The sequence below is a fragment of the Mesoplodon densirostris genome, chromosome 7 (assembly GCF_025265405.1).
Source record: "Mesoplodon densirostris isolate mMesDen1 chromosome 7, mMesDen1 primary haplotype, whole genome shotgun sequence".
Lineage (NCBI taxonomy): Eukaryota > Metazoa > Chordata > Mammalia > Artiodactyla > Ziphiidae > Mesoplodon > Mesoplodon densirostris.
Genome location: NC_082667.1, coordinates 8,129,480 through 8,155,137, shown reverse-complemented (window position 1 = coordinate 8,155,137; position 25,658 = coordinate 8,129,480). Strand labels below are relative to the sequence as shown.

The 25,658-nt window shown below is 57.6% G+C and overlaps 1 protein-coding gene across 1 annotated transcript; it reads right to left on the bottom strand.

Moving 5' to 3' along the window:
• Window positions 1-4,369: 4,369 nt before the first annotated feature.
• EHD1 (EH domain containing 1) lies at window positions 4,370-25,161 on the bottom strand. The gene is made up of 5 exons (XM_060104736.1): window positions 24,571-25,161; window positions 20,924-21,021; window positions 9,329-9,741; window positions 6,858-7,022; window positions 4,370-6,421 (listed from the first exon to the last, which is right to left on the bottom strand). The coding sequence occupies exons 1-5, from the start codon at window positions 24,972-24,974 to the stop codon at window positions 5,897-5,899; spliced, it is 1,605 nt and encodes a 534-aa protein (XP_059960719.1). The 5' UTR covers window positions 24,975-25,161; the 3' UTR covers window positions 4,370-5,896.
• Window positions 25,162-25,658: the final 497 nt, after the last annotated feature.

Genomic DNA, 25,658 nt, shown 5'->3' with positions numbered 1-25,658 from the left:
AGGGAGAGGGTCCAGGGTGGAAGATGGGCCATTCCTCCTCTGCCCCTCTTGGACACCCTGATCCCCCCCCTCCACCCTACCATGTCCCCCAGGATCAGCAGTCAAGGGCCAACTGGTGAGGCCTCTGGGTCCCAGCTCACTCCCTGTGTGACCTTTAGCCTCTCTGAATGCCAAGTTCTCAAACAAGTCCATCATCCCCTGGCCTTTCAGACTCTGTCCCCACATAGTACAGCAGAGGGAAAACGGAGCCTCAGACAGCAAAAACTGTGTCCTGCTGGGGTCTTCATGGGGCGGAGCTGGGACTGGCCCTGGGCACTCCACGCCCATCTGGTACATGATTCTATTTGGTCCTGTATTCATTTTTTGTCACATCCTTGTTCCAAGCCTCAGTTTCCTTGTCTATAAAAGGGGGTCGGGTCAGACTCCCTACCCATTGCTTTGCAGTTCTAAGGCCAGAACCCCCCTCAAGACTCATTCTGTTCCAGCCTCGACAAGCAGCCAGTCCTCCCCCGCTGTGAGAAACAGCTCCGGCACTTGGTCCTGCTTTGCTGAGCGGATCTGTTCTCTGATCCTGTGTGTGGGGCCCTGGACCAGCGGGTGGGTGGGTGCTCCAGGGATGAGTGAGTCTGAGCAGGAGACCTCCACCTTCCCCTTCTTCCCACCGTGTCCTTATTCACACTCCTCTGGTCACTGGTCGCTGCTTCCTGGAGGGCCACCTCCTCCATAACCTCTCTCCCCTCTGAGCCCCTTTGGCATTGAGGTGCTGGCATTAGCACGCACCCAGCCCTGAGGGCAGCAGACTTGCATTCCTACGTGCTTCTTAGCATTTCAAAGTGAAGCAGATCTGTTATCTTCACAAGGGCCCTGCCAGAAGGAGGAAGTTATTATTTCCCTCCCTTATTAACAGATTAATACCTTGAGGATGGGGAGGTGGGAGGTGGTTGGTGGGTAGTGCTGGCCTCAAGCTCCTTACCCAGGTTCCAGGCCTAGGCCAGTGCCTCGCAGCAGAAGGGCAGCGTGTGGCATCCAGACTCTGGGGACGGGACAGGGGAAGGCCAGACTGCGATGGACTCGATGTATGTAGGCTTCCGAGGAAGGTCTTAGACGGTGAGAAAAGGGAACTGTCAGTTTAATGACCCAGGCCTGGCAGAAGGGAAGGACGGTTCAGATGAGGGGGGCACCCCAAAGAAGAGGAAGGTGAGAGCCCAGGGGAAAGCAGGGAACCCAGGTTTTCTGACCCCCATAGCATAGGCCTCTGGGTCTGGGAGGGGCCCAGACACAAGGCAGGCTCCAGGGTCTGTCACATCTGCACCCACATCTTAGGCCTCCAGACTCTGGTCTGTGGCTCCACTTTCCCCAAGGTCAAGGTTCAGCACAGTTGGCTGAGGATGAGCCTCTCCCAGCCCTGCCTCCCGAAGCTGTTCTCAGCATATAGTCCCGCGGGGCTAACTAGAATGGCAGGCCGCCCCTGCCCTTGGCCACACTGGAAATGCAGCGCCCCACTCCTGGCCCAGGAGCCAGAGAACAAGGAGAAGCGGCTGTGGAATCCTACAGCCCTGCCTACTGTTGAGTGACTTCTGTCTCTCTGGGTCTCTGTCTCTGTACGCAATAGAGAACGGCCCCAGCTCAGGAGTGGGCGGCAAGTGGTACAGGGAGCGGCCTGCAGTCGTGGCTGGAGCTTGTTTCTCTAGGAGGAGCATGTGGGTGGAGGGTTGGGAGCTCATGTAGAGTTGCACTGCTGCTCAGGCCTCCAGGTTTGGCTGAAATGTGTGTATTCCCTGGCGGTCCAGTGGTTAGGACTCCGCACTTTCACTCCCGAGGGCACAGGTTCAATCCCTGGTCAGGGAACAAAGATCCCGCAAGCCGCGAAGAGAAGCAAAAAAAAAAGTGTGTCTGCTGGGGTGGCGTGCGGGGAGGGGCTGACGCAGACGGTGGGGTTGAGGGTCCCCACTCCCCATGCTAGTCCTTGGCAGCCACCCACGCCCACTCCCTGCCCACCCCAGCACACTAAGGATGTGTCCTTTGAAAGGTCCACACTCCAGATGGGTGGACATATGGTGATTTCATCATCCTGGCTTTTCTTCCAAAAACCTCCTCTGTGCTGCTCCAACACGCCACAGGGGCTCCCAGGCTCCAGGGCCACAGCGGCTGCAGCCCCATGTGGCTTTATAATTATCAATCCCTCTGGGAGCACAGGAAGCCAGGCCCAAGCCCCCCCGGCCCCCACCCCTCTGGCCCTTGGGCGCCGCCAAGTCTGCGAGTTGCTTTAGGGAAGGGTGGGTCCCGCCTGCTTTGTTCTAGGAGTTGCGGGCTCCCTGCACCGACCCTCACCCCCACCCTGATCGGCCTCCCTGAGGTGCTCAGGAAAGGTGACCACTGAAGTCGGGCATCCATGGGCCCTGACTCTGGGAAGCAGGGGTCACTGTCTGCATCGGACACCTGAGGGGAGAGGAGAGGACGGCTGAGCCCCAGCAAGTGGCAGAGCTGGGATTCGAACACCTGCCTGTCTGCCCTGAGGTGCTGCTTTGAATGCTGAGGGGCAGGACTGATGGGTGGGCTTCCTAACCTTGCCACTGGTGGCCTTGAGCAAGTCCTCTGACCAGCCCACGTGAGACAATAAGAGGGCACTGGGTGCGAGTCACGATTAACCCTTGGTTTATCAAAGAGCAGAAGAAATGTTTATTGCTCTCACCCGGAACCTCCAGGTGTAAAACGGAGCTGCTGTGCGGGGCCCGGAGGCAGTGGGTGGGCCCCCGTGTCCCCTGGGCCCTGGGATCTGAGGTCCCTGGGGCTCGCAGACTTGGTGGCGCCCAAGGGCCAGAGGGGTGGGCAGACTGCCCCAAATGTCTCTGATGCCAGGAGCGTTGGCAGCCAGGTGGAGCCCTGTCCTGACCCCAGACCAGCCTCTGAAGAGGGGGCCTTTCACCCAGGGCCCTGGCCAGCTAGGGAGCTGGGGAGGAGGCAAGAGGTGCGGGCTGGTCCCCGGGAGGGTGGTCACACCTTAGTGCACCCCACTGGCCCTCCTGAACCCCCTTACGGCCAGGAGAGGACTCCCCCACAGCCTGTAAAACCCCAACCAGGCCACGAGCTCCGGGGCTGCACAGGGGGGCAGATGCCTGCCCTCGGTCCCTCTTCCAGCCTCAGACCAGCAGTCACTTTCTGGGGCAGCCTTAGGGGGTTCACCACACCCTGCCACCCCACGCTGGGACATGCGGGGGTGGGGGGACCGGAAGCACGGTTCTGTGTTCTCTTTGTGTTCTAACAGCTTCAACAAGCATCTCCCTGTCTCAGGGTGACCCTGGAAATTGAGGGGCTGCCCCAAGCTTTCAGGGCCCCGGGCTGGAGTGACAGCATTTAAGCTTCAAGGTGCGTTTCTCAAACCTGAGTCTACAGCTGCAGACTTTGGGGGACGAAGTGAGCCATCAGCTTTGTTTTTCCTTTGAAAGGGTATTTCCCATTAGAAGCACAGCGGAGCACCCCAGCTGGGGTTGAGCTGACCCAGGTTTGAATCTCCTCCCGCTACACTCGCTCTTCAAGCTCTCCTGAGTCTTAGGTTCTTGGCTGTGACTTGGAGAGAATGCTGACCTCCTGGGTCACGAGGATCAGGGTGAACCATGTGAGTGGTGCCGGGAGGGTGGGGCGCCTCTGCGGCCATCAGACCAGACGCCCGCCACCTGGGCTAGGGCACTCAGCCTGGCCCTCAAACCCCGCAGGCACCTGTTCATGTCCTTTTGCCACAAGTGTGCCTGGAGCAGTCTCCCCACCGACTGCACCTCAGATCTGCACCCTTCCACAGCGTCGGCTCCCAATTTGTCACCCTCCCCTCTGTGGGTAGGAACAGTCCCCTATCTGCCACATCTGGCCCCGCTCTTTGTAGTTTTGTTGCTTGGTATTACCTGCTTGGTCCACCTTCAAAGTACTGGCTTCTCTAAACGACCCTGGGGCCAGCACGGAGCCCAGGATGTACCCTGTCTGCCTGACCCCTCCCGGTGCCCTAAGCCCCAGGGGCGCCCACCTGTCTGTCCACAGCTAGGGCGGAGCCCATGTTGAAGGAGAGGCTATAAAGATCACAGGGGGGGGCGCCTGCTCCCCCAACCCCTGGGGGGCACAGCCTAGTCCTTAGTCATCAGAGGCTCTCCCAACTTCTTCACCCCATCCTTCCCTCAAATAAACTATTCCTGCTCAGCCCCCATCGAGCACAAGGCAAGGGGGTCGTCAGCCCCATTCGGAGGCCTCACCCTGCCAGGCTTGCCCATCTGTCTCCGCTGGTATCTCGGCCCCCCGAGTGCTCTGACAGCGCCCCCGCAGGCACCGTGGGGAGCAGGCCCCGGGAAGAGACATCTCAGCACCAGAAGCCAGCTTCAGCACAGTTAAACTTTTTTTAATGCAAGAAAAAAAAGTCCTGTCTTCAGTTTGCTTTTCCTTCCCACAGGCAAGCGTGGTTAAGCCACTGCACCGTTAACAGTGAATTCCCAGTGAGGACACGGTGTGGGATGGTGGGCCGAGGCTGCAGGTAACATGGCCAGTCCCTGGAGACTCGGACCCAGCAGAGGCCTAGAGAGCAGCACTAGGAGGGTGGGCCGGGGTCAGAGGTCAGAGTGGAGGAGTCCCTGAGACCCCCAAGGGCGTGCCTGGTGGGAAGCCTGCTCCCGCCCCACCCCCCGCCGCCAACCCCACCACAGTGGCTCTGTGGTGACGGCTCCAGGCCCTGGCGGCTGACCACTGGCCGAAAGGTATGTCCAGGCCCCCGACAGCCCAGCGGAGGCAGAGCAGAGCGAGGCGGCCTCCACTGGCCGCTGGCTGGCTCGGGTTTCGAGCTGCTCAGCCTGGGGGCCACTATACTAAGGACGTCCACGTGGAGCACCGCCCTCCTTTGCTCAACGGGAGGAAGTCAGGTGGGAGAGGGAAGGGGCTGGGCTGTCCCTGGTCTGTCTGTCTGGCCACCAGGCCCGGGCTGGAGCACCAAGCCACATCAGGTTCGTGAGGACCCACCGCCCACCAATGGTGGGACAGAGAGGTGTACCAGAATGGCCTAGGAAAGTGAGAGGGTGAAGCAGGAAACACCGCCTCTGGGGTCTCTGGCAGGGTGTGCTCTGCACGCACCCCACATCTAATGGCTCCAGAGTGGAGCTGTCCCCTGGCTGGAGCGTGGGGAAGGAGACAAAAATCACAGCTTCTGAACAAGTGGTTGGGAACTTACTGGAAAATTCAGTCAAGTATGAAAGGTGTCACTTTACAGAACAAAAACTAGCTTATGTATTTCTCTGGAAGATGTTCTCTCACACACACCCGTCCCCCAGACTCCCCGAAAAACAGGCAGCTGGGCCTGGCTTCTGTGACTGCCGAGCCAGGGGACGCGAGAGCAAAGGCAGGGCCTGTGGACAGGGGGCCGCTGCGAACGGAAGGAGGAAGGCACAAGAAGAACCAACTGAATCTGGGAGCAGAGGGAGGGGGCAGGGCCGGATGGAGAAGGAAGCCACTGGCCGGGCGACTCAGCCTGAAACAGACGGGACCCGCGTCCCTGTCTACACGCGGGCCGCAGCTGCAGGAGGGGCGAGCCAGGCGACTTCCCCGGCAGGAGGCGAGGACGGGGAGGACAGAGGCTGTGCGAGGACAGAGGCTGTGCGTGCATGGGGCTGCTGGACGGAGGAGGAGGAGGCAAGAAAGAACGCTGCCTCTAACGTTATATATTAAAAATATCCGTGGTTCTTATGCACAAAATTCCGTCGTTCACCTACGAGTATCACCCCTGCCTCCCCAGGAGCAGCCTTAAGATAAAGACGGTGGTTTTCTTTTGTGAGCTGAGGAAATATCGCTGTCTTTATGGTCTTGGGAACCGCTGACCCTCCCCTCCCCAGCAGCCTCTGCCTGGCCGGCCGGTGGGAGCAGGGGTCGCTCACTCGTGCCTCCGCTTGGAGGGCGGGATCAGGTGCGGGGGCAGGTCGGCGGGCAGCTCGTGGCCCTCCAGCTTGACTTTGATGAGGTGGTTGGCCAGGGCGAACTCCTCGTCGTCCAGCAGCCCGTCCCGATCCACGTCGGCCAGCTTCCAGATCTTCCCCAGGACCGTGTTGGGCAGCTTGGACTTCACCATCTCCTTCTTGGCGTTGGCGCCTGTGATCTTGCCATTGACGGGTGACAGTGTGTAGAAGATCTCGTCGTAGGTGGGCTTGTCCTTGCCCACCACCCACTCGACATCGTCGATGCCCTCGCCGGCCCCCTCGCCGTAGCCGTGCCCAAAGGGCCCGTTCATGGTGCCATCGAAAGCACCGCCCTTCACGGCCTGGGCAGGCATCAGGGACTCCTCCTGGCGCACAATCACCATCAGCCGGGCGATGTCGTTGGCCAGCATGTCGTCCACCGTGTCCAGCAGCTTGGGCTTCAGGGCCTGGAACTTGCTGAAGTCCTGGGTCTGCAGGAGCTCCTGTGGTGGGGGTGGAGGAAGGACAGGGTTGGGTCGGCCCCTCCCAGGCTCCGGCACCGAGGGTGCAGGAAGGGTTCCCGAGCAGAAAGATCTGGCTCCGCGTCACGGCCCCAACCACTTAACATCTTGGCTCCCCCTTCTCTAAGTGGGAGGTAAAAACAGTTCCCTCTGTGCAGGACTGTGGCGAGGATTAACTGGGAGGAGGCTGGGGTGCCTGGCACAGCCCCGCCCTCCCCCTCCCGCTCCGGGTGAGTCACCACATTCCCCTGTGAGGTGTCACAGGCCTGGGTTAACTTCTCCGATCGGGTGGGGCGCTGGTGATTAATCGGGCCGCTTCCACTTTGGGAGGCCCCGCCCCATGGAGCCGGGGTTCCCTCCAGAACCACCGCCCCAGTGCCCCCAGCTGTCCTCATTCCCGTCCAAGGGGCAGCCGTACCTGCATCTTGCGGAGGCTGGGGAAGTCGCCGGGGGAGATCTGGTGCTCCCGTTCAATCTTCTGGTAGATCTCGCCCAGGTTGTTCATCAGCTCTTTCTTTTTGCTCTCTTTACCGAAGACGTTGGGCATCTCCTTCTTGAGGGAGCTGATGATGTAGGCGTGGACCTGTGAAGACAGAGGAGGGGTGGGTGTCAGGTGCTTCCTGGACACCTTGCTGGGGGCGTGGCCTGCACCTGTGCTGCCCTGGAAAGCTGGACTGTAAGCCGGGACAGCTAACCACAGCCGCAGCCCAAAGCCCGTGTTCTTTCCATTTCTCGGCACGCACACCCCTCCCCGGTGACCCCTCTGCACATCAGAGACACCGAGCGCATTCCTACCAAGCCAAGCAGGGCTGTGCCATCCTGCTTACACAAGTCTGTGGATGCTGGTGCCATGAACTCCAACACAGCCTGAGTTATGCCCCACTTTATCATCCTGACAGCCTCGGGGATGACTAAGGATTAGGAAAATCCCACAAGGCTTTCCCCAGATGTTTCAGGCTTTACGCAGTACCTTGGGTAGATATCTGCCAATGAAGGGTGGCACATCCTTCCCTTCCCCACAGCGGGCCAGTAACTCTGGCAACCTTGCAAAGGCACAGCCCTCAAATCCCTCTGCCTTGCCAAGCAATGTCCTGCCGAGGAGGGCTGCAGCCAGCCAGCCTCACACCCCCTTCTCCCAGACTGCCAGCTCCACCCCCAAAAAACCTCTCCACTGGCCTGACCTTGTCTGCCGGGGGCTGAGACCTGGCTGAGAACTGCCCCAGGGAAGCAGGCTGGTCACAGAGTCACAGTCACAGCTCTGCCCATCACAGGCCAGCAGAGAGAGCGACTCAGTCCAGGAAAAGGAAACAGTCTCAAAACAGCAGGTGCAGGACAAGATTGGAGAGGCTGGGGCTTTCCAGGCAGGGTGACTCAATGTGCCCGAGGGCCACGCGATTACACACCATCTCTGTAGATGAGCAAGCAGGGCCTGAAGTCTGCCCTTTGTTCTGCCCTGGAAGGAGGCTGAGCGAGAGCACTGGAAGCCCTGCCAGGAGACGGGCTGGACAGGGAAGGAGGGGTGCTGCCCCTCCCTGAGACTGAGCAGAGGCTGGACTGGAAAACAGGAGGCCAGGTCTCTCCTCCATTCACCACCTCTTCCCCTTCAGCTCAGGACATCGCTTGGCCCTTCGAGGCCAGGAGCCAGGTATGTGGATTTTCTCATGGGCTCCTTTCTCAGAAACCAGTTCCACTCATCAGGAAGCTTCCAGAAGTGAGATATCTACAGAAACGTGCAGCCCTGTACCCTCCAGAGCAGGGTGCGGGCATCTTTACTTTGCATACAGGTCACCAGGGGACTGTGTCCAAATGCAGACTATGGTTCAGTAGGGCAGAGGTGGGGCCTCAGAACCTATGCTTCTAGCAAGTTCCAATCTGCTGGTCCTGGAGCACTCTGGGTAACCAGAGAGGAGACACAGCCGGGGGTAAAGGATGCAGGGTTGCTTCTCATTATTCAGGCCAGGGAGCACCAAAAGCTACCTGACTCCAGGCCTCAAGACAGTGTAGGGTGCCCTGGGCCACTGTGTTTGGCCCACGGCAGAGTGCCAGAGCCTCTGGGCTACACAGAAGGGAGCCCCACGACGCGCTGCTGCTCAAAACCGTGTCCTGAGGGGCCGTGCTCTGCTCCTCAGTGTTTGAAGGGCCCCTGGCGGCAGTACCCTTCCTTCCCTAGCCCCAGCCACCCCGGGGGCCCGCCGAAGTGCTCGGCCAGGCACCGAGACTCCAAACTCTTGAGCAATTCAGATGCTGTCCACAGGGCCAGCAGGCCTTGTGCTTCCATGGAAGAGTAGGGATGGTTTGCAAGGCCTCTGGGCCAGAGGCCATCAGCGCTCTCCCTGGGCCCGCAGGTTTGCGCCCCATCTCTCCACTAACTACCTCCTGTCTCGGCCTAAGCGTCGTCTCCCACCCGAGGCTCCCCAGTCTAGCCCGCCCTCCTGGGACAGCTCATCCCGGGCCGACCCCGAGACAATACAAATAAATCATGCTTTCTTTTTCTTCATGTGTTCTGCTTTCCCCTGTACAGCTGACAAGTGCTAGGAGGGTGGGGACCTGTCAGTCCCCACTGCGTCCCCAGCACCCAGCACATGCTGCGTGCACTCCAGTGCTCAGCAGACCTGGGGGGAAACTGATGAGCCCTCGAGCAGCATCCCCACCCACTCTCCCCCACCAGGCTGCCCCCAGCACAGTGGTACCTTCTTATTTGATGTTTATATGTGTTAAAAAGAATCTCAGGAAAAGGCTGCTCCCACGGGGGCACGAGAGGACGGGTTCAGACAAGGCATGGCACAGTGCAGCCATGGGTCTGCAGGGCTGGGTCTTGGGCATCCAATCCCGGGGCCCCGAGTGGCCATCCCAGCGCCCCCTGGGGCTGCGGCCCCGCCCTGGGTTTACCTTGGCCAGCCGCGCCCGCTTGATCAGGTCATTGAGCTTCCTGAGGGCAGCGTTGCGGGGCAGAGACTGGATGTCTTTGAAGAGGTCCTGCTCCTCGGCCTCGAAGAGCTTGCGGTTGTCAGGGATGAGGAGCGGGTGGGACCAGAAGGAGCCGATGTACACCCTGACCACCTCGGGGGTGTTGATGATCTTCCCCAGGGACCACATGAGGGCCCCATAGACCCGCATCAGCTGCTGGGTCTCGATCTGGTCGGCCTTGTTCAGCACCACACGGATCTTGTCCTCGTGGTTCTTGAGCGCCTTGATGACTTCCGAGAACTCATCGGAGATGTCCAGCTTGTGGGCGTCAAAGAGCAGGATGATGCGGTCCACCCGCTCAGCGAACCACTCGAGGACGGCCGCAAAGTCGTAACCTGCGGGAAGACGAGGGCGAGTCAGGGGCGCCAGGGGCCAGGGGGTCTGATGGCTCTCGTCCCTGACTTGGCCTGGTACTTCTCAGCCTGGGGTCATTTAAATTTCCAGAGTGTACTTATGTGGACAGCCCAGTGCCCTGAGGGCAGGTTCATCAGGCCTCCCCTACTTCCGTACCCACCACGGTGACACCCTCACCCACGCAGCACCTGGCGCGAAGAGGCACTTAACAAATAAATAATGCAAGGGAAGTCACAAAGTCCAAGCTCTAAAGTGGGTCGAACTATGGCGAGAGTGAGAAGGAGACCCCAGCAGCACGGCTTAACACCGGGCGGCAAGAACAGACGTGGGGGCTGCGGGCTGGGTGCCCCTGCACAGCAGCGACAACTAACAGCAGTAAGACCTGCAGCTGCTGCTTGTCCGGTGCTACGTGCTGGGGTCCCTGTTCTGCAGGTCTCTCATTCATTCCCTACAAGCTACAGCTCGGGGGCCAGATCCGGCTCACTACCTGTTTTCATAAATAAAGCTTTACTGGAACACAGCCGGCTCATCTGTACTCTCTGGCTGCTTCTGAGCTACAAGAGCAGAGCTCAGGTGCGGCAGAGACCATGACGCCCCCAAAGCCGCAAATTTAACACTCTGACCCTTCGAGAAAACGTTTGCTGACCCCTGCTCTACAGGCCTATTAAGTGCTGCAAACCACCTCCCCTTTCTAGGTCTTAAACGCTTCTCTAAAATGAAGCGACTGGACTAAGCTCCAGCTCCCAACTCTATTCTGTGCTGTTTCCTGCCAACAATTAAGGCCGTTGGTGAACCGTGCCGTCTGCAGCAGGACTGCTGACAGAACTGTCTAGTTTTAGCTCGATTCACGGCCCCCCCAGCTTAAAACTGCATTTCCCAGCCTCTCTGCAGCAGAAATGAAGAAGCAAAGGTGCACCAGCCCTTTGTCCTCTTCTCCCTTCCCAAGGACTGGAATGCAGGTGTGAGGGCAGGAGCTGGAATAACCACCCTGGGCTCAGGATGGCCTTGGACTGTTGTATTTCACACAAACTATCAGATACCTGATTTAAAAGCCCATGGATTTGTGGGTCTCTGCAATAGCGGTTTAATTTGTAGCCTATTTTACAATTATGCCACCTCAAAATGTTTCCACTTCTTGCACTGTCCCCAGAAGAAGCGAAAATTCTGTTTCTCATCTTTTGAGACTACTAAGGAATAGCAGACCATGTGGAAACAATGGGCCAAGAGTCTTTGGGAAGCTCGGGTCCCAGCCCCCGAGCCGCCATCTCTCTGGGTGACTCCGGGCAATCCCCTTGTTCCTCACTGGCAGGCCACAGGCCACCCCCAATGCAGGCTGGTCCTCTTAGGAACCGCTGCGTCCTTCCCAGAGCACAGTCACGCCCCTGAGAAGAAGCCAGAGAGCCACTCCTATAGAGAAGAGCCTGGGATGCTGCCCAGAAACAGGCCAAAGCCAACCCCGCACCGCCACCAGGCTGGGATTTAGACATGCCTTCTCTAGATGGCAGGAAACAGAAAAGCAGCAGGTAGAGGGCAGACCAAAGAAAAGGACCAAGAGTCAACAAAAGGCCCGGAGCCTCCGGGGCTGAACGGGAGTCCACAGACAGCCCACGAGGCCACCTCCACTCCGGCTGGAACACCCCCTGGGGGCGGGGGGTACTTTAAGATAAAGAGAGCCGTGTGGGGCGTGCCTGGGGTGAAGCTGTGCCTGGTTAGACAAACATTCCAGCCGTCCGGTCCCTAGGTTCAAGTGGGCTCCAGAGCTGTCTGCGCACCTGAAGCCGCAGCCTTGCAGGCCTCTCCCTGTACCCAAGCACTCAGAAACAACACAGGCTTTTAGTAAGAAAGCCCTGGATTTAACTCCCCGCTCCAGCCACTGACTCTGTGACCCCAAGTTCTTAACTTCTGAGTTAACACTTTTTCTTCTGTAAAAGTCAAATAATAATCCTCCCTGTGATCTTAGGAGGAGGAATTAAATGAGCTGACATGTTGTGTTCCCAGCACAGGCCCCAGCACCAGAGTGGCACTCGTTGGTCGGGCAGGCCCAGGACGGGGAGAAGAGGCGGGGCCCCCTGGAATGAGGGCTGAGGGGCCGGGGCTGCATCACTGATCAGAAACTAAGGTGACAAATGATCAGCCTGCCTCTGAGGCTGGAGGCCAGTGCTGTCCTCATGGCAAGACACCGAACCTCAAGGAAAACCCCCAATGCATGGCTTCTGTGGGTCTAGCTTGCGGCCTCGCCAGGGCAACCTGTTGCCTCCGCAGCACAGGGGGAAACAGCCTGCTTTTTAAAAAATATTTATTTATTTTTGGCTGCATTGGGTCTTTGTTGCTGCGCGCGGGCTTTCTCTAGTTGTGGCAAGCGGGGGCTACTCTTCCTTGCTGTGCCTTGTCTTGTTGCAGAGCACGGGCTCTAAGCGTGTGGGCTTCAGTAGTTGTGGCACACGGGCCTAGTTGCTCTGCGGCACGTGGGATCTTCCCGGACCAGGGCTCGAACCCATGTCCCCTGCATTGACAGGCGGATTCTTAACCACTGTGCCACCAGGGAAGTCCCTAGCTTCTAAACAGCATAGCAGTGAAGTGGAGTTGGTGGCAGCTGAACTTGAGCCTGGGCAGGGGAGCCATCAGTCTTCCAGAGGCCCATGCAGACAAGGGAAACGGCCGGGCTACCAGATTCTCCACACTCAGAGGACGTGGGAAGGCAAGGAGCAAGGGCCAGGTTACTCCTACGCCCGCCACCAGCCACCACCAGGCTGCTGGTTCCAAAGTACAAGGTCCCTACGTCCCCGGACACAAGGAGCAGGCCGAGGGACACGGGCAGGGAGCAGGGCCAGCCCGGCCTCGCCGCCACCGCCTTTTATGGCCGGCTCTGGGAACAGCGGCTCTGGGAACCGCAGGTCAGCGCTGAAAAAACGATGACTCAGGACTGAACCGCTGCTCTCAGCAACGATGAGGCCCAACTTCTCCCCTCGTCAGCCTGTTTGCCCTCAGACCACAGATTCACACAGCTGGGGAGGCGGCAATGCTGAAACCCAGGGACTGGGAACGGGGCGCCCTGATGGGCTGGGCTCGAGGCCAAGTTAGCTTTGGCCAGGGAGTGAGGACGGCACGCAGGGAGCCGAGGTCACCCCCCGACTCCACCCAGTGTGGCCTCACCCCTCCCATCCCCCAGTGGCGGCGGGAAGGGGGGCAGATGATGGGGGCAGAGGAGGAGGAGGGGGAGGAGGAGAGAGAGGAGGAGCCTATGAATGAGGCACCGGGTCCACAAGCCCCCAGCCAGAGCGAGCGCCCCGCACGGCCCTGCCTGCAAACCCAACACCTCAAGTTGGAGCCAACAGAGCTAAGCCCATTTTTTTGTAGGTGAATGAAATTTCCTGTTTATAAGGAAAGTGCTCACACTTTTGGTGAGAGAGAGCCGGTGGCTGGCCAAACAGGCCCACAGGTCATGCAGAGGGCTCAGGCTCGTGCGATGTCATCACAGGTGGAGGACCATGTCCCACCACATGGCCGCAGCCTCCCCAGGCCCACCTGACACCCCTCAGCCCGCCAACCCCACTTAGCCCGCGTGTCTCCACAGGCAACAAGGGCTGGACTGACCCACATCTGCAGTGCCGAGAGAGCATCGACCGAGTCCCCACACTGGCCAGGCAGCCCAGCGGCCACCGTCAGCCTGGGGCTCGGCGGCAGGTGACGAGTGCAGGGACCAGGGACACATCCAGAGAGGAGCACCCCGCCCCCAGCACTGGCCCAGGCACTGGGCCTCCAGACTCTGGGACAACCTAGAGGTCAGCCTCGGCGGCAGGACAAGGCATCAGACATCCCCTAACGCACGGCAAGTCCTCAGCAGAAGCAGGAGGGCACGAGCGCCCGGTGAGGGGGACACCACGGCCCACGCACCAGGTGCGAATGCAATGCTGCAGCTTCATCCGCCTCAGGAGGGACAGTCAGGAGGTGCTGACACCCACAAAGGACACAGACAACACAGCCGGGGTGGGGGGGGGCGGTGAACTGGAAAGAAAGGGCTGACCCTGCGACCTGAGTAAAAGCCAGCACTGATAAGAGACAAGCTCTGGCTTGGAAAGTTCTGGGACCTTGAAGATATTATGAAATGATGAAATAAGGCAGTCACAGGGTATGATTCCACTGGTATGACGTGCCTAGAGTTCAAATCCAGAGACAGAAAGTAGAACGGTGGGGGGCCAGGGGCTGGGGACGGGGAGAGGAGTTGTAGTTTAATGGGGACAGAGTTCAGTTTGAGAAGAGAAAAGCAGCTGTGGAGGTGATGGTGGTGATGTTTGTACAACAATGAGAATGTCCTCAATGCCACTGAACCGTGCACTTAAAAATGGTTAAAATGGTAATTCTCACGTTATGCATATTTCACACGGGCTGTGTAGACAGGAGGCCCAAGCCTGCCTCTCACCTTGGCTCTGTTCCCACCAAGCCTGCTGCAGGGCCCGGGTGCTCCAGGGGTCCTGCCTCTGCAGTGCTGGCTGCCCTCCTCACCGGGTCTGCCTTCCCACCCTCCGACACCGAGGGGAAGAGGGAGCCGTTGTGAAGTGTCCTCGCCCTAGCCCAGCACCCTCCAAATACAGGTAGTTGCAGTAGCTGGGGGAAACGCTGCTTCAGACATTCCAGAAGTTTCTAGAATGCAAACAATAGAGGGTTTGTCTCCAATCGACTTTTGTTTCCTGCCATTCAACCTGCGTGGGCCTCCGCGTTTCTTGCCACGGCTCCCATCACCACGCTTAACCCGTGCCGGGACCGGGAGGAAAGGGGGCAGGAGCACGAGAGAGATTAAAGGGCTAAGAATCTACACCGTGAGGACTTGTTCTGAGCTTCCTTAAGCTATTAAGTTCTTAAGGGAAGGACCCTTCCAGTGGCACAGAGGTTGGGAGAAAGGGGCCTCCCACGTCTAGGCATTTACCCGAAAGAAACTGAGAAATTGGGACTTTCCTGGAGGTCCAGTGGTTAAGACTCCACACTTCCAATGCGGGGGAGCAGGTTCAAGCCTTGGTCAGGGAGCTAAGGTCCCACATGCCACGAGGCACGGCCAAAAAAAAAAAAAAGAAAAAAAAAACAGAAATTATAATTTGTACTCTACACGAATGTTTATAGCAGCTTTATTCAAAACTGCCCCAAACTGGAAACCCAGATGCCCCTCAATAGGAGGATGGATGACAAGTTATGGTACATCCGTATCACGGGGTACAACAGCTACAAAAAGGAATGAACTGCAGACTCTCAAAGAAATGATGAACCTCAAAAGCACATGCTAAGTGCAAGACAGACACAAAAGGCTTCACACTGTATGATTCCAGTTCTGACATTCTGGAAAGGCACAACTTTAGGGGCAAAGATCAGTGGTTGCCTGATGAGGGACTCCAAAGGGGTGCAGGGGACTTTCTGGGGTGATGGAAACTCTGTATCTTGGTCGTCGTGGTGGTTACACGACTGGTGCATTGGGTGAATTTTACCGTATATAAGACAGATCTCAATAAATCTGGCCTAGAAATCAGCAACAAAGGACGGGGGGCGGGGGGCAGCGGCAGGGGAGACCAGGGGGAAGGGCAGAAGGACTCGGGAATCAGGCCTGAACCGTCTACTCTCCGAGCCTCTGCTTCTTCAACTGCAATGTGAAGACGGCAGGTTTCCGCTGTGTGAGCGAGCGAGCGCCTGGCCCACTGTAAGCGCTTTGTAAATGTTTGCGGTCCTTTACTCACAGGATTTGTATTTGGGCCCAAGAAGCTCAGATTCCGATGGGTGTGTAGGCAACGACTGCTTCTAACGCGTGAATGCCTCGTACCCCAAATATAAACCTAGCATTTGCAGGCGCTCAGGCAGCTGCCAGGGAACAGGTGGGGCGCCAGCAGGGGCTGGTCCACTCCCCCGCGGGCAGAGCAGCCAAAAGCTGGACAGGGGCAGTGGGGGGGGGGCTGGACGGGCTGGTGGGGAGGTGACGAGAGGAAGGCCCTGAGGAGGGGAGCTGTGCGGAGGCTGGGCCCCCACCAGAGGAGGTCCTGGAGTCTGAAGGGAAACCCCTGCTGAGTCCATGCTTCCCCCTCTTCCAGCCTCCACGGGCTGTTTATTCAGAGAAGGGTCTTCCTCATCAAAGTCTGAGAATTGCTGGGTTTTTCACTGTACTTTTATTCAGCTGACATTTGTTGGACACTGAACTGGGCAGCGGGCACTAGGGTAGGAGCTTATTAACACACGTAAATTCGCGCAATCATTGACAAGAACCAAGAGGCTGGTACTGCTATTCCTGTTCTATTGATGCGGCTCCCAGGGGTGCAGCAACTCCCTAGGGCCCCCAGCTCCTAAGTACTGATCTGGGACTCGAACCTCTGTCATCATCTGTGCTGAGGGTGCTGGGAATCCAGGAGGGACGCAGGGCTCAGCCTTGTACAAGGCTTTTGAGGCAGCCTCATGGAGCCATTCTCTGGGGTGCAGAAAACCCTCGTGAAACACTGGCATCGAGGGCTTTTAGGGCTGGTGCATCTCAGGAGGTGGTCAGCAGGAAGGGACACCTGTGGGTCAGAGGGCTCCAGGTTTGGGCCAGGGAGCCCCTACCCGACTGTTGAGCCAGATGGCTCCTGAGCTTGGATGGAGCCTGGGATCCAGGGATAGTCAGCACGGGGGACAAGTGAGAACCCAGAGGAACGGCCAGCCATAGCCAGGGCTCCTAAGGCCTGTCCATGGACGGCTGGGGGGGGCGGGGGTGGGAATTTCCAGCTGGAGGCAGAGAATAGGAAGAAAAAAAGCAGGTCTCAGCACTGCTGTTCAAAGCCCTGAACCTCAGGCCCATTTCTGGACTGGGAGTCTGATCTCGGGCGGGGAGAGAAGCAGTGTGGCCTCTGGGCATTCCGGGAGAGCTGAGCCCGGCACAGCACCGGCCTAGCAGGGCTGAGGGCTCGTCCGAGCCAAGCTCTCGGAGCTCCTCAGCCTGGAGCACCGGTCTTCAGCACACTGCGGCGTGAGCACGGACTCTGCTGGGTTCGAATGCCAGCGCCAACTCGTGCTAGCCTATGTCCTCTTGGGCTACTTAACTTTGCTAAGCCTCCGTTTCCTCATCTGAAGAGCAGCAGCTTCCTCACAGATGCAGCTGCTGCGATAAGTGAGTGGGGCTGGTTCCCATGGCAGAGGCCAGCAGAGAGCGAGGCGTGAGGCTGGCCGGGCTCCATCTCCTAATCCAAGCTGAAACAACTCGATCTTGCTGACTTGACTCCCACCGGGGAAAATGAGGCCCAAAAGTTACAGCTCAGCTCACAGCCTCGCAGTGACAATGGCGGGGGTGCCCTGGCCAGGCCCCTGCCCCCGGGCTGAGGCTTCCACCAAAGCACCTCCGGCCGCTGCCCACAGAGGACCCGCACGGGAAGACCCGCTCCCTCCCAGGTCCTGCCACGACTGTGCCGGCGGCCAGCAGCCTGGGAGCCCAAGGCACCAGCTCCGCCGGGCCCCAGGTGCCCTCTGGAATGCCCTTTATCAGTCACACGGGCAGCACCCAAGAATGAACACTGTCCCCGCAGGTCACCTTTCTCTGCTGACACAAGAGAACTTTATCTTTAAAGGCACTCAGGAGATTAGCACAACGGGGGAGGCGCAGCCCAAGACCCCACAGAGGCTCCTTCTCTTCCCTGGAGCAATTCTCAGGGGTCTCTTGCAGAGCCTTGGGTGTATCCCGACTGCTCTGAGCCTGCTCAGGCCTTACTTTATCTTTCCACACAGCATTTCCTGCACACGTTAGGCACCGTGGGGAAAGGGGAAAAAGTCAGGAGGGGCTGGGCAGACAGGGTGGGAACTGGAAGTAAATGTAATTAGCGACACTAATGTCTATGCAGCCTCCAGAAGGATGCTCTGCTTCCAGGGAATGAGGTCGACAGACCGCGGAAATGCATGCCGCTTGCCCAGGACACACATTTTCTGTTGGCCCAATCTTTTTGAGAGGGAAACACCTGCCTTCCACACACCGTCAGCAAAGGGAGCAAAGAAGTGGCCGCCGGGGAGCCTGGAACACACTGTCCTACTCTGACTTCCTCTGCCAGGTGACATGGGACCTTTGCAATGACAGATGAAGGGGGTCTCCAAGAAGGAGAAACCTACCCCTTCTGCATCCACCTGGAGAACACCACCCCGGCGGCCACACCCAGCACATCTAAGAGGTACCGCCCCACGGTCTTTCTTCTCCACTGATAAAACGCTGACTCCAGACACATCCCACGGTAAATCCCAACTTGGTAACTGTTAGTAGAATACTTTAAGCCAAGAGCTCTAGGGTTATGGAGGGAAAGATCTCTATTGCACAGGAGGAAAGCCCTCCTCCAATGAGAGTGATGCACTTGTCTTTAAGCCAACCTCCTTCTTCCTGCCCATGATGGGTGCGGGAGGGTCCCTGGCTGCCCAGGGACCCAGAGGGGCCACACTGTAAGGGAGCAGGGTTGCAGGGGAATACAGGCAGTCTCCTGCTGGCTTCCTCCTCCAAGTATCTGCCATCTACATGGGTAACTTGCGGGCCAGGACTGTCTGGTCCCCACCAGTGAGATGCACGCTGTGCCTGACTGGAGAGCACGCTGACGCGCTGCTCTGGTGCCTGTCCCACAGAGAGCGAGTTTGGACACCACTGCCTGCCTTTCTACTAATGCGGTGAGGAAGCAGAGGGAAGGGGAGGCAGGGGAGGGAAACACCCCAGCAGGCAGGGCCAGGATACTCTTTGCAGCAAGACAGTGTTAGACACTCCCAACTCCTCAGTCTGCTGAGACTAAGGCCCCAGGCTGAAGTGTCAAAGACAGCCCAGCAGGGGAACTTCACAGCACTGGTGGAAAACTGCTGTTTCTGAGTTCAGCAGGGGCCATAAGGACCCTAAGCCTTTCCCTCAAATACCTTTATTTATTTATTTATTTTTAATATTTATTTTTGGCTGCGCTGGGTCTTTGTTGCTGTGCGTGGCCTTTCTCCAGTTGCGGCAAGCGGGGGCTACCCTTCGTGGCGGTGCGTGGGCTTCTCATTACAGTGTCTTCTCTTGTGTGGAGCACGGGCTATAGGTGCACGAGTTTCAGTAGTTGTGGCTCACGGGCTCTGTAGTTGTGGCTCGTGGGCTCTAGAGCACAGGCTCAGTAGTCGTGGAGCACGGGCTTAGATGTTCCGTGGCTTGTGGGATCTTCCCGGACCAGGGCTCGAACCCGTGTCCCCTGCATTGGCAGGCGGATTCTTAACTACTGCACCACCAGCGAAGACCTCCCTCAAACACCTTAACTGCCAGCTCTGAAGGATATAAGGAGTGTGGCATTTGGGGGAGGATAAGCCTCTTTTTATGAGCTATTATTGTCCCTTATCCAAAGATGCGTTCACATCAATTGACCTATCTCATCTGATAGCTCCCAGTTGGGAGAACTCCTCCCCAGCGTATTCCCCCAGGTCATTAAAGACATAACTCCACAGAGCCTCAAAGAAAGTCCCTCCAGGATAGCTCAATCCTGGAGGTAGATGGAGAATAAATTCCCTTTTGTGGCTCTCTCTCTTAATTCAGGGACTTCCCTTGTGGCGCAGTGGTTAAGAATCCACCTGCCAATGCAGGGGAGATGGGTTCGATCCCTGGTCCGGGAAGATCCCACATGCTGTGGAGCAACGAAGCCCGTGCGCCACAACTACTGAGCCCACGCGCCACAACTACTGAAGCCCATGCGCCTAGAGCCCACTCTCCGCAACAAGAGGAGCCACCACAGTGAGAAGTCCACGCACCGCAATGAAGAGTAGCCCCTGCTTGCCGCAACTAGAGAAAGCCTGCGCACAGCAATGAAGACCCAATGCATCCAAAAATAAATAAATAAAATAAACAAATTTATCAAAAGAAAAGAGTAACTTGTTCAGATTTTCTAGCCTTGCTCTGGCAAATGACAAGGCAAAAGCCTTGTTTATCAGGCATTTTCTTAAAACCAGGTTAGAACAATAACAGCAGTAAGAAATAAGAAACTGGCCCTTGCCTCCCCTAGAAGTGTCATGATCATCGGGGTGAAGAACATAAAAGTTTAAACCAGATTGAGAGACAGAGAGCAGTTTCAGTATGCTCTGATGCAACCCCATATTGGCAGGGGCCCACAGCCGGGGAAAAAAAGAGAAGCAGGGTTTCTCAGCACTGAAAATGGGGCCCCCATCCCCTCACAGCCTCAGCAGAGACACACTGCCTCCCAGATCTCAGGCTGCTGGCTTCAACTGCAAAGCTCACTAATGCTGGGCGGCCCGGAGGGAAAGGGGATACAGGAGAGATTTGCAAGTTAATGATAAACAAATCTGGCCACTTGTCCTCAACCCCCTCTGAGTCTGATCTTGTTTCATTTTTACAGTTGCAGCTGCAGGCTCCACTCTTAGCTGGGCCCCAAGCTCCTCCCAGAGATCATTCAGGCGCCAGGCTCCCCTCCCTTCTACAAAAAGGGGCAGCGGCAGAAATATAACCCAGTTCAGGTGCATCCTGAACCAGATCTTTCGAAAAGCTTGGCACACTCAAGACAGGAGCTTACACAACTAGAACGGGCCTGGTGCACTAATACGCCGCATGAAAACCTTACGCCACGCGCGGCACCCAGGGAGGCTACTGATGACCAATATTTAAGCAAATTTAAACACATTTCCAGGGCCCAACATGTCTAACAAATTCCTGCTGGCTTCTCCTTTTGGCTGGCTCTTTCAAGTCAACCTGTTCTCTCACAGCCCTGCTGGACCCACTAGGAATTTATACAGCTCTGGGATGCAAAGTTTTTAACCACAAACTAAGGTGAATGAGCCCCAGGGGAGCCAGGGGCTCATTCAGAACAGCAATGCTGGCTGAGGTACCTGGAGCCCAGACACGGAGCAAGCTCCTGGGACCTCACGGCCAGCCAGGATCCTGTCTTCCTTTCCAGAAGGCCCCAGGGGCTGGGAAGCTTGAAAACCACATAAAACTGGCTGATGTCTCACCCTGACGGCTCTTGTAACCTCAGCAAAGGGAACCAAGGAAAAAGCAAGCTCCGGCCCCCACTGGGCTCGGCGTACCATGCAGATACAAGGCTGATGTAAAATGGGTTCTCACTTGGGCTGGGAGAGACTTGGGCTGCATTTGGTCCGTGTCACAGACGTCAGATGGAAGTCGTCTGACTACACCAGGTGCCCTGGGCTGTGTCAGAGCCTGTTTACCTCTGCTGATGCGCTGTTTCTCTCCAGACAGGATCCCGGGAGTGTCGATGATGCTTATGCTGTCCAAGACCGGGTTGGGCAGCTGGGCGCACATGAACCTGCACGAGAGCAAGAGCCCAGAAGAGAGATGTCAAGACTCGGGTATCGCTGCTCTAGATGGGACAGCAGTGATTTCTGTACTCCTTCGTCTCCGCTTCTGGCTTCCTTTCCAGAAGAAAGCAACGGAAAGGAGGTTTTCTATTGTCTTAAGTTTCCAGGGGTGGGAATTCCCTGAGGTCCAGTGGTTAGGATTCTGCACTTCCACTGCAGGGGGCACGCGTTCCATCCCTGGTCGGGGAACTAAGATCCCGCAAGCCACGAGGCCAAAAAAAAAAAAAAAGTTTCCAGGGGTGGCCAGCAAATTGCACATATTTTCTTAACCGGGAATCCAACCAGTAGGCTCCAACTGACCCACATCAGCACTTCCCTCACTTAGCTTTTCTCCCAGAGCTCGAGAATTCAACATTCAAGTTGCTGACACGTTAGTGAAAACTGCACAAGCCTAGGGTCACCATTCAATTCTGGAAGGAATAGAGAAGGGTGACAACTGAGACCTTGGAATTCCATATTAAAGTTTTCAACCACTTGGCTAAATTTCCACACTGCAAGAGATGGTCCTGTCTTACTGCTGCTGGGGCCAGCCCTCCCTTCAACCCAGCTGCTCAGGTGAAGGGACTGCAGTGGGCAGTGCGTGGTGGGGCAGGGAAGTACAGACACCATTCTCTCGACGTCAAGGCAGAATGCGGAAGAACACAGAGGCTGGCAACTCATGGACCACGGCTCAGCTGTGTGTGCCTGAGTTCCCACCAAGTTTAGAACAGCCCAGAACAGCAAGGGCTGTCCCAACCGATAGCAGAGATTCTTGACGGGACACAGAAAAGGCTCCTTTAAAAACTTCTCTGGAAAAGGTATTGTAAGCAAAGAAAATACTGGCCCATTGTCTAGGAATCTGCCATGATTAGCTTCCCCTTTTGGTCCCACCCCACAAGTGACCCGCGGCCCAGAGGCGGAGGCAGCTGGCCAGGGTGAGAGGTACTGCCTGCAAGCACCACAGAGCAGAAGCAGCTGACCTGCAGGATGAAGAAACCTTGGACCTCATCCTCACTGTGCCAGCAGCAGAGCACACGTGCTGTAAAGAACTGCACGACCTGGGGCTCCTGCTGGGGGAGGAGTCAGCGCACGACCTGGGGCTCCTGCTGGGGAAGGAGTCAGCGGAGAGAAAAGCAAAACAAGACAACTGGAAGTCGAGTTGGCTCTGAGAAGCAACATACATAAAAATGCCTTGTGAAGGGCCTTGTAAGTTAACATCTCTGCAGATCGGGCGCTCTGCAAAGCCCGGGGAGTGAAGCCGAAAATACGAGAGGGAGCAGGCAGTACAGATGCATCCTATCCTGTTTCCTCACCAACTAGGACGCACAGATTTCATCTTGAGCTACAAGTTACCAGTTACGCAATGAGCTTACGCAGGATACTCTTAGGATTCCGTGGCTGCGCCTTGCCTCCTGCTCTCTCTGACTTTAGCCTTAGAGCAGCCACTTAGGGGGAAGAGGCCGGAAAGTCCAGTCCATGATTCAATGAGTCTCTTTAAGAGTGCGGGAGAGGCTGTGTCAGCCACTGAAAAGCCCCCTTTGTGTGCCCTGGCTGGCTGGGCGGCGCTGGTGTACTACACAGGCTGACACAGCTGGGGGCCTCAGCTCCAGTGCAAACCCACACCCCAACCCTCGGCTGATGAGGCCCCTTCCGGCAGGATCATTCATTACTAGTGTTCTGGGACCCTCTGGAGATGAAGTGGTGGCAGAAGGAAATAAAAGTGTGGCTCTCGGATCCTGTGGCACTGGCATCATCAGGATGCCTCTCTTCGACCTGGCACCCCTGAACTGCTCTTTTTTTCAGGGAGAAGTAGCAGGAGGTGGTAACTGGCTGCACAAAGGCAGACAGTTGGCACTGCATTAACTGGCTCGTGAACTCGACAAATCAGCTAGGCTCTGAGAGCCGTGGTTTCCTGAATGAGGTAGGGGTTGCCTAGCTGATGTCTAAGATCCCTCCCAGCTCTGAAACTTTAGGTCTCCAAATTCAGAAAACAGGTCATACGCCCATTTCTCCTTACAAAAAAGGTCACCTCTCACAATCAAAAGTGGACACCTAAGGACAGCAGGAGATGTAGCTCCTTCCTTCAAGCTTCCCAAATTTCTCCATGAAAGCAGACCTAATAATGCTTGGAATTCCCAGCACAGGAGCCAGACTTTCCACTGGACCGTACGGCCCCCACTAGCTGACAGCCAGCCAATCGCCTACCTACAGGCACAACAATTCTCAAACCCCAGTATCCCCTGAGGCGGGCTCCTGTCTAGGAGGGCCCTGCCTCTTCAGGAGTCTCACCCAAAGGGCTTTACTCTGGCCCTGACTCACAAAAGCCATCAGCCGTGAAACAGGAAGACAGGTTTAAATGCCCGAGAGAGGCAAAAAGACAACAGAAGACTGCCTGTCTTCTCCGTTAAAGGTCAGCTCTGCGCACAGAGGTAGGTCTGGCCACTGGCCTGGATCGAGGGCAAGCTGGTCTACCTTGTGTGGCTGGACAGTGTCTGGAAAGGAATGTGATCATACAGGGCGAGGACCTTCTGGAAGGCAAGAGTCAAAGATTCTTTCCTAGGCTCTTCCCCAGACGAGACTTTGAAAGGCATGTGGAGTCACTCCTTGAATGGGGTTTGGCAGAAGTGACAAATTTGTGAAGTCCTTTGGTATGTCCCCTGGGGGTGGGGGGAGGGATTTTAGAATCCCCATTGAGCAGGACCTTGGAGTTCCTTTAGAGAAAAGTGAACTTGGCTGTAGCACTCCTGAGAGAGGAGCCCCATGCATTTCATTCATAGCATCGTGAAGGTTAGAACCTCGGAGAATTACCCTCATCAGGGTTTTACCCATTTAAGTGGGGAAACTGACGCCCAAGTAGGTTAGGGAACATCCTAGTGAGTCTAAGCAGCCGGCATCTCATTCCAGGGCTCCAGGGCCCACCGCGTGGCATCACAGACCCTTACCCCTGAAACCCCTGAAGCAGCACAGGACCTTGAGAACTGCCCCTGGGAGAAGTGCTGGTCCTCGCCCTGTCTGCTGCTTCTGCAGGCCGCCCCAAAGTCAGCAGGCCACAGCAGATCCTCTCCCACCGGTCCCTGGGGAGGCACAGCACAGCACACCAGCAAAGGGAATGGCTAAAAGTTTCACCGTTGTTTTCCGTGACAATTAAGAAACAGACCCGTGAAGGGAGGGGTGAAGGGGTTGGTTTGAATGAATTAGGTGCGTCCAGTCTGAGGGAAGGTGGTGGAGACCAAGACTGAGGGTAGTGAGTCTGGGATCTGCCAGAGGGGTTGGCAGTTAAACCGATAACCTGGAAAATTCGGGGGGGGGGAGGTGACAGAGCCGGGGGAGCCGGCGACGCCCACTCGCAGACCCCCTCGTAAGGGTTTTCTATGGGAAGCGGCAGGGGACCCAGTCCCAGAGAGTGGTCGCTAAGGGTCTCGCGGGGGCCTCGGAGACAAAGAACAGCGGGGGCGGCGGTCACAGGACGGTCGGGATCCCGGCCACACCCTCTGCCCCCCGAGTCAACGGGTGGGTACCTGTTGAGGAAGGCGTTGCCGAAGGCGTTGAGCTTGCGGAAAGGGCGCCGCGGGTCGACGACAAGAGCGTTGCCCGGCACCACGCCCTCGGTGGGGCCGTGCATGACCGCGATGAAGGAGTCGGTGGTGGGCTCAGGCCCGATGCGCATCCCGGGGAAGTCCTGCTCAATCAGGTGCCGGATGAAGGTGGTCTTGCCCGTGCTGTACTGGCCCACGAGGAGCACCATAGGCTTGTTGTCGAAGTCAGCGTCCTCCAGCGCGGGCGAGTGGAACTCGTGGAAGCGGTAGTGCTCCTCCAGGGGCAGCAGCTTCTGTGCGTATAGTTGCCGCAACCCCTCGGCCACCGTCTGGAAGAGCTCCGGCTCCTTCTTGCGGCGGGCATCCTTGCTGACCCAGCTGAACATGCTGCCGGAGGCCGGGCTGGCTGCTGCAGGGCAGAGCGGTGGCTGAGAGCCGGGCGAGGGCGAGGAGCCGAAGCTGGGCCGGGCCTGCCGGCTGAGGAGCGGCGGGGCAGGGGGCGGGGAGCGGCCCGCACTGCGCAGGCGTACAGCACGGCCCACGGAGCACCCTCTGCGCAGTTGAGCGCGTGCCTCGCCGTGCTCCCTTTATAAGGCCGGGCCGCGCGTTCGGGCGCGCGCACCGCAGCCACGCGGGGCCGCGGAGAGTTGGGAAAGGGTGAAGGAGGAGCCCCGCCCACGCGCTCGGCGCCACGTCTTCCCCTCCCCCACTCCCATTGGCCGATTCCAAATCTCGCGAGCTCCGGTTGTTGCGCTTGCCCCGGCCCGGGTGCCGTGGCAACCGCACCTGTTTCGCCCCGCCCCTTGTGGGACGGCTCGCGGGAGTGCTGAGGTTGGGAAGGCTGGAAGTGGGAGTCCGGAGTGAGGGGGTTCCAGGGTCTGCGCGCCTTCCATACCCGGCGATACCCCCAGTTAGACACCCCAGTACCCTGAATACGCGCCCCACCCGCAGTTCCCCCAGGAACGGTCCTCCTCCTCCCACTCGCTCAGAATCCCCAGCGCCTTCTGTCTGCACGGCCCTTCCTTGCCTCCTCCTCTCGCCCCTGCTTCTCTGACACTCCCTCTCATCCC

What these genes read in the sequence shown, in the direction of transcription:
- EHD1 (XM_060104736.1), bottom strand. Translation starts at nt 24,974, where the DNA reads ATGTTCAGCTGGGTCAGCAAGGATGCCCGCCGCAAGAAGGAGCCGGAG. An exon ending in GAAACAGCGCATCAGCAGAG is followed by an intron (nt 9,742 to 20,923) that starts GTAAACAGGCTC and finishes GTCTTCCCGCAG; the next exon opens with GTTACGACTTTGCGGCCGTC. An exon ending in CCAGCCTCCGCAAGATGCAG is followed by an intron (nt 6,422 to 6,857) that starts GTACGGCTGCCC and finishes CCCCCACCACAG; the next exon opens with GAGCTCCTGCAGACCCAGGA.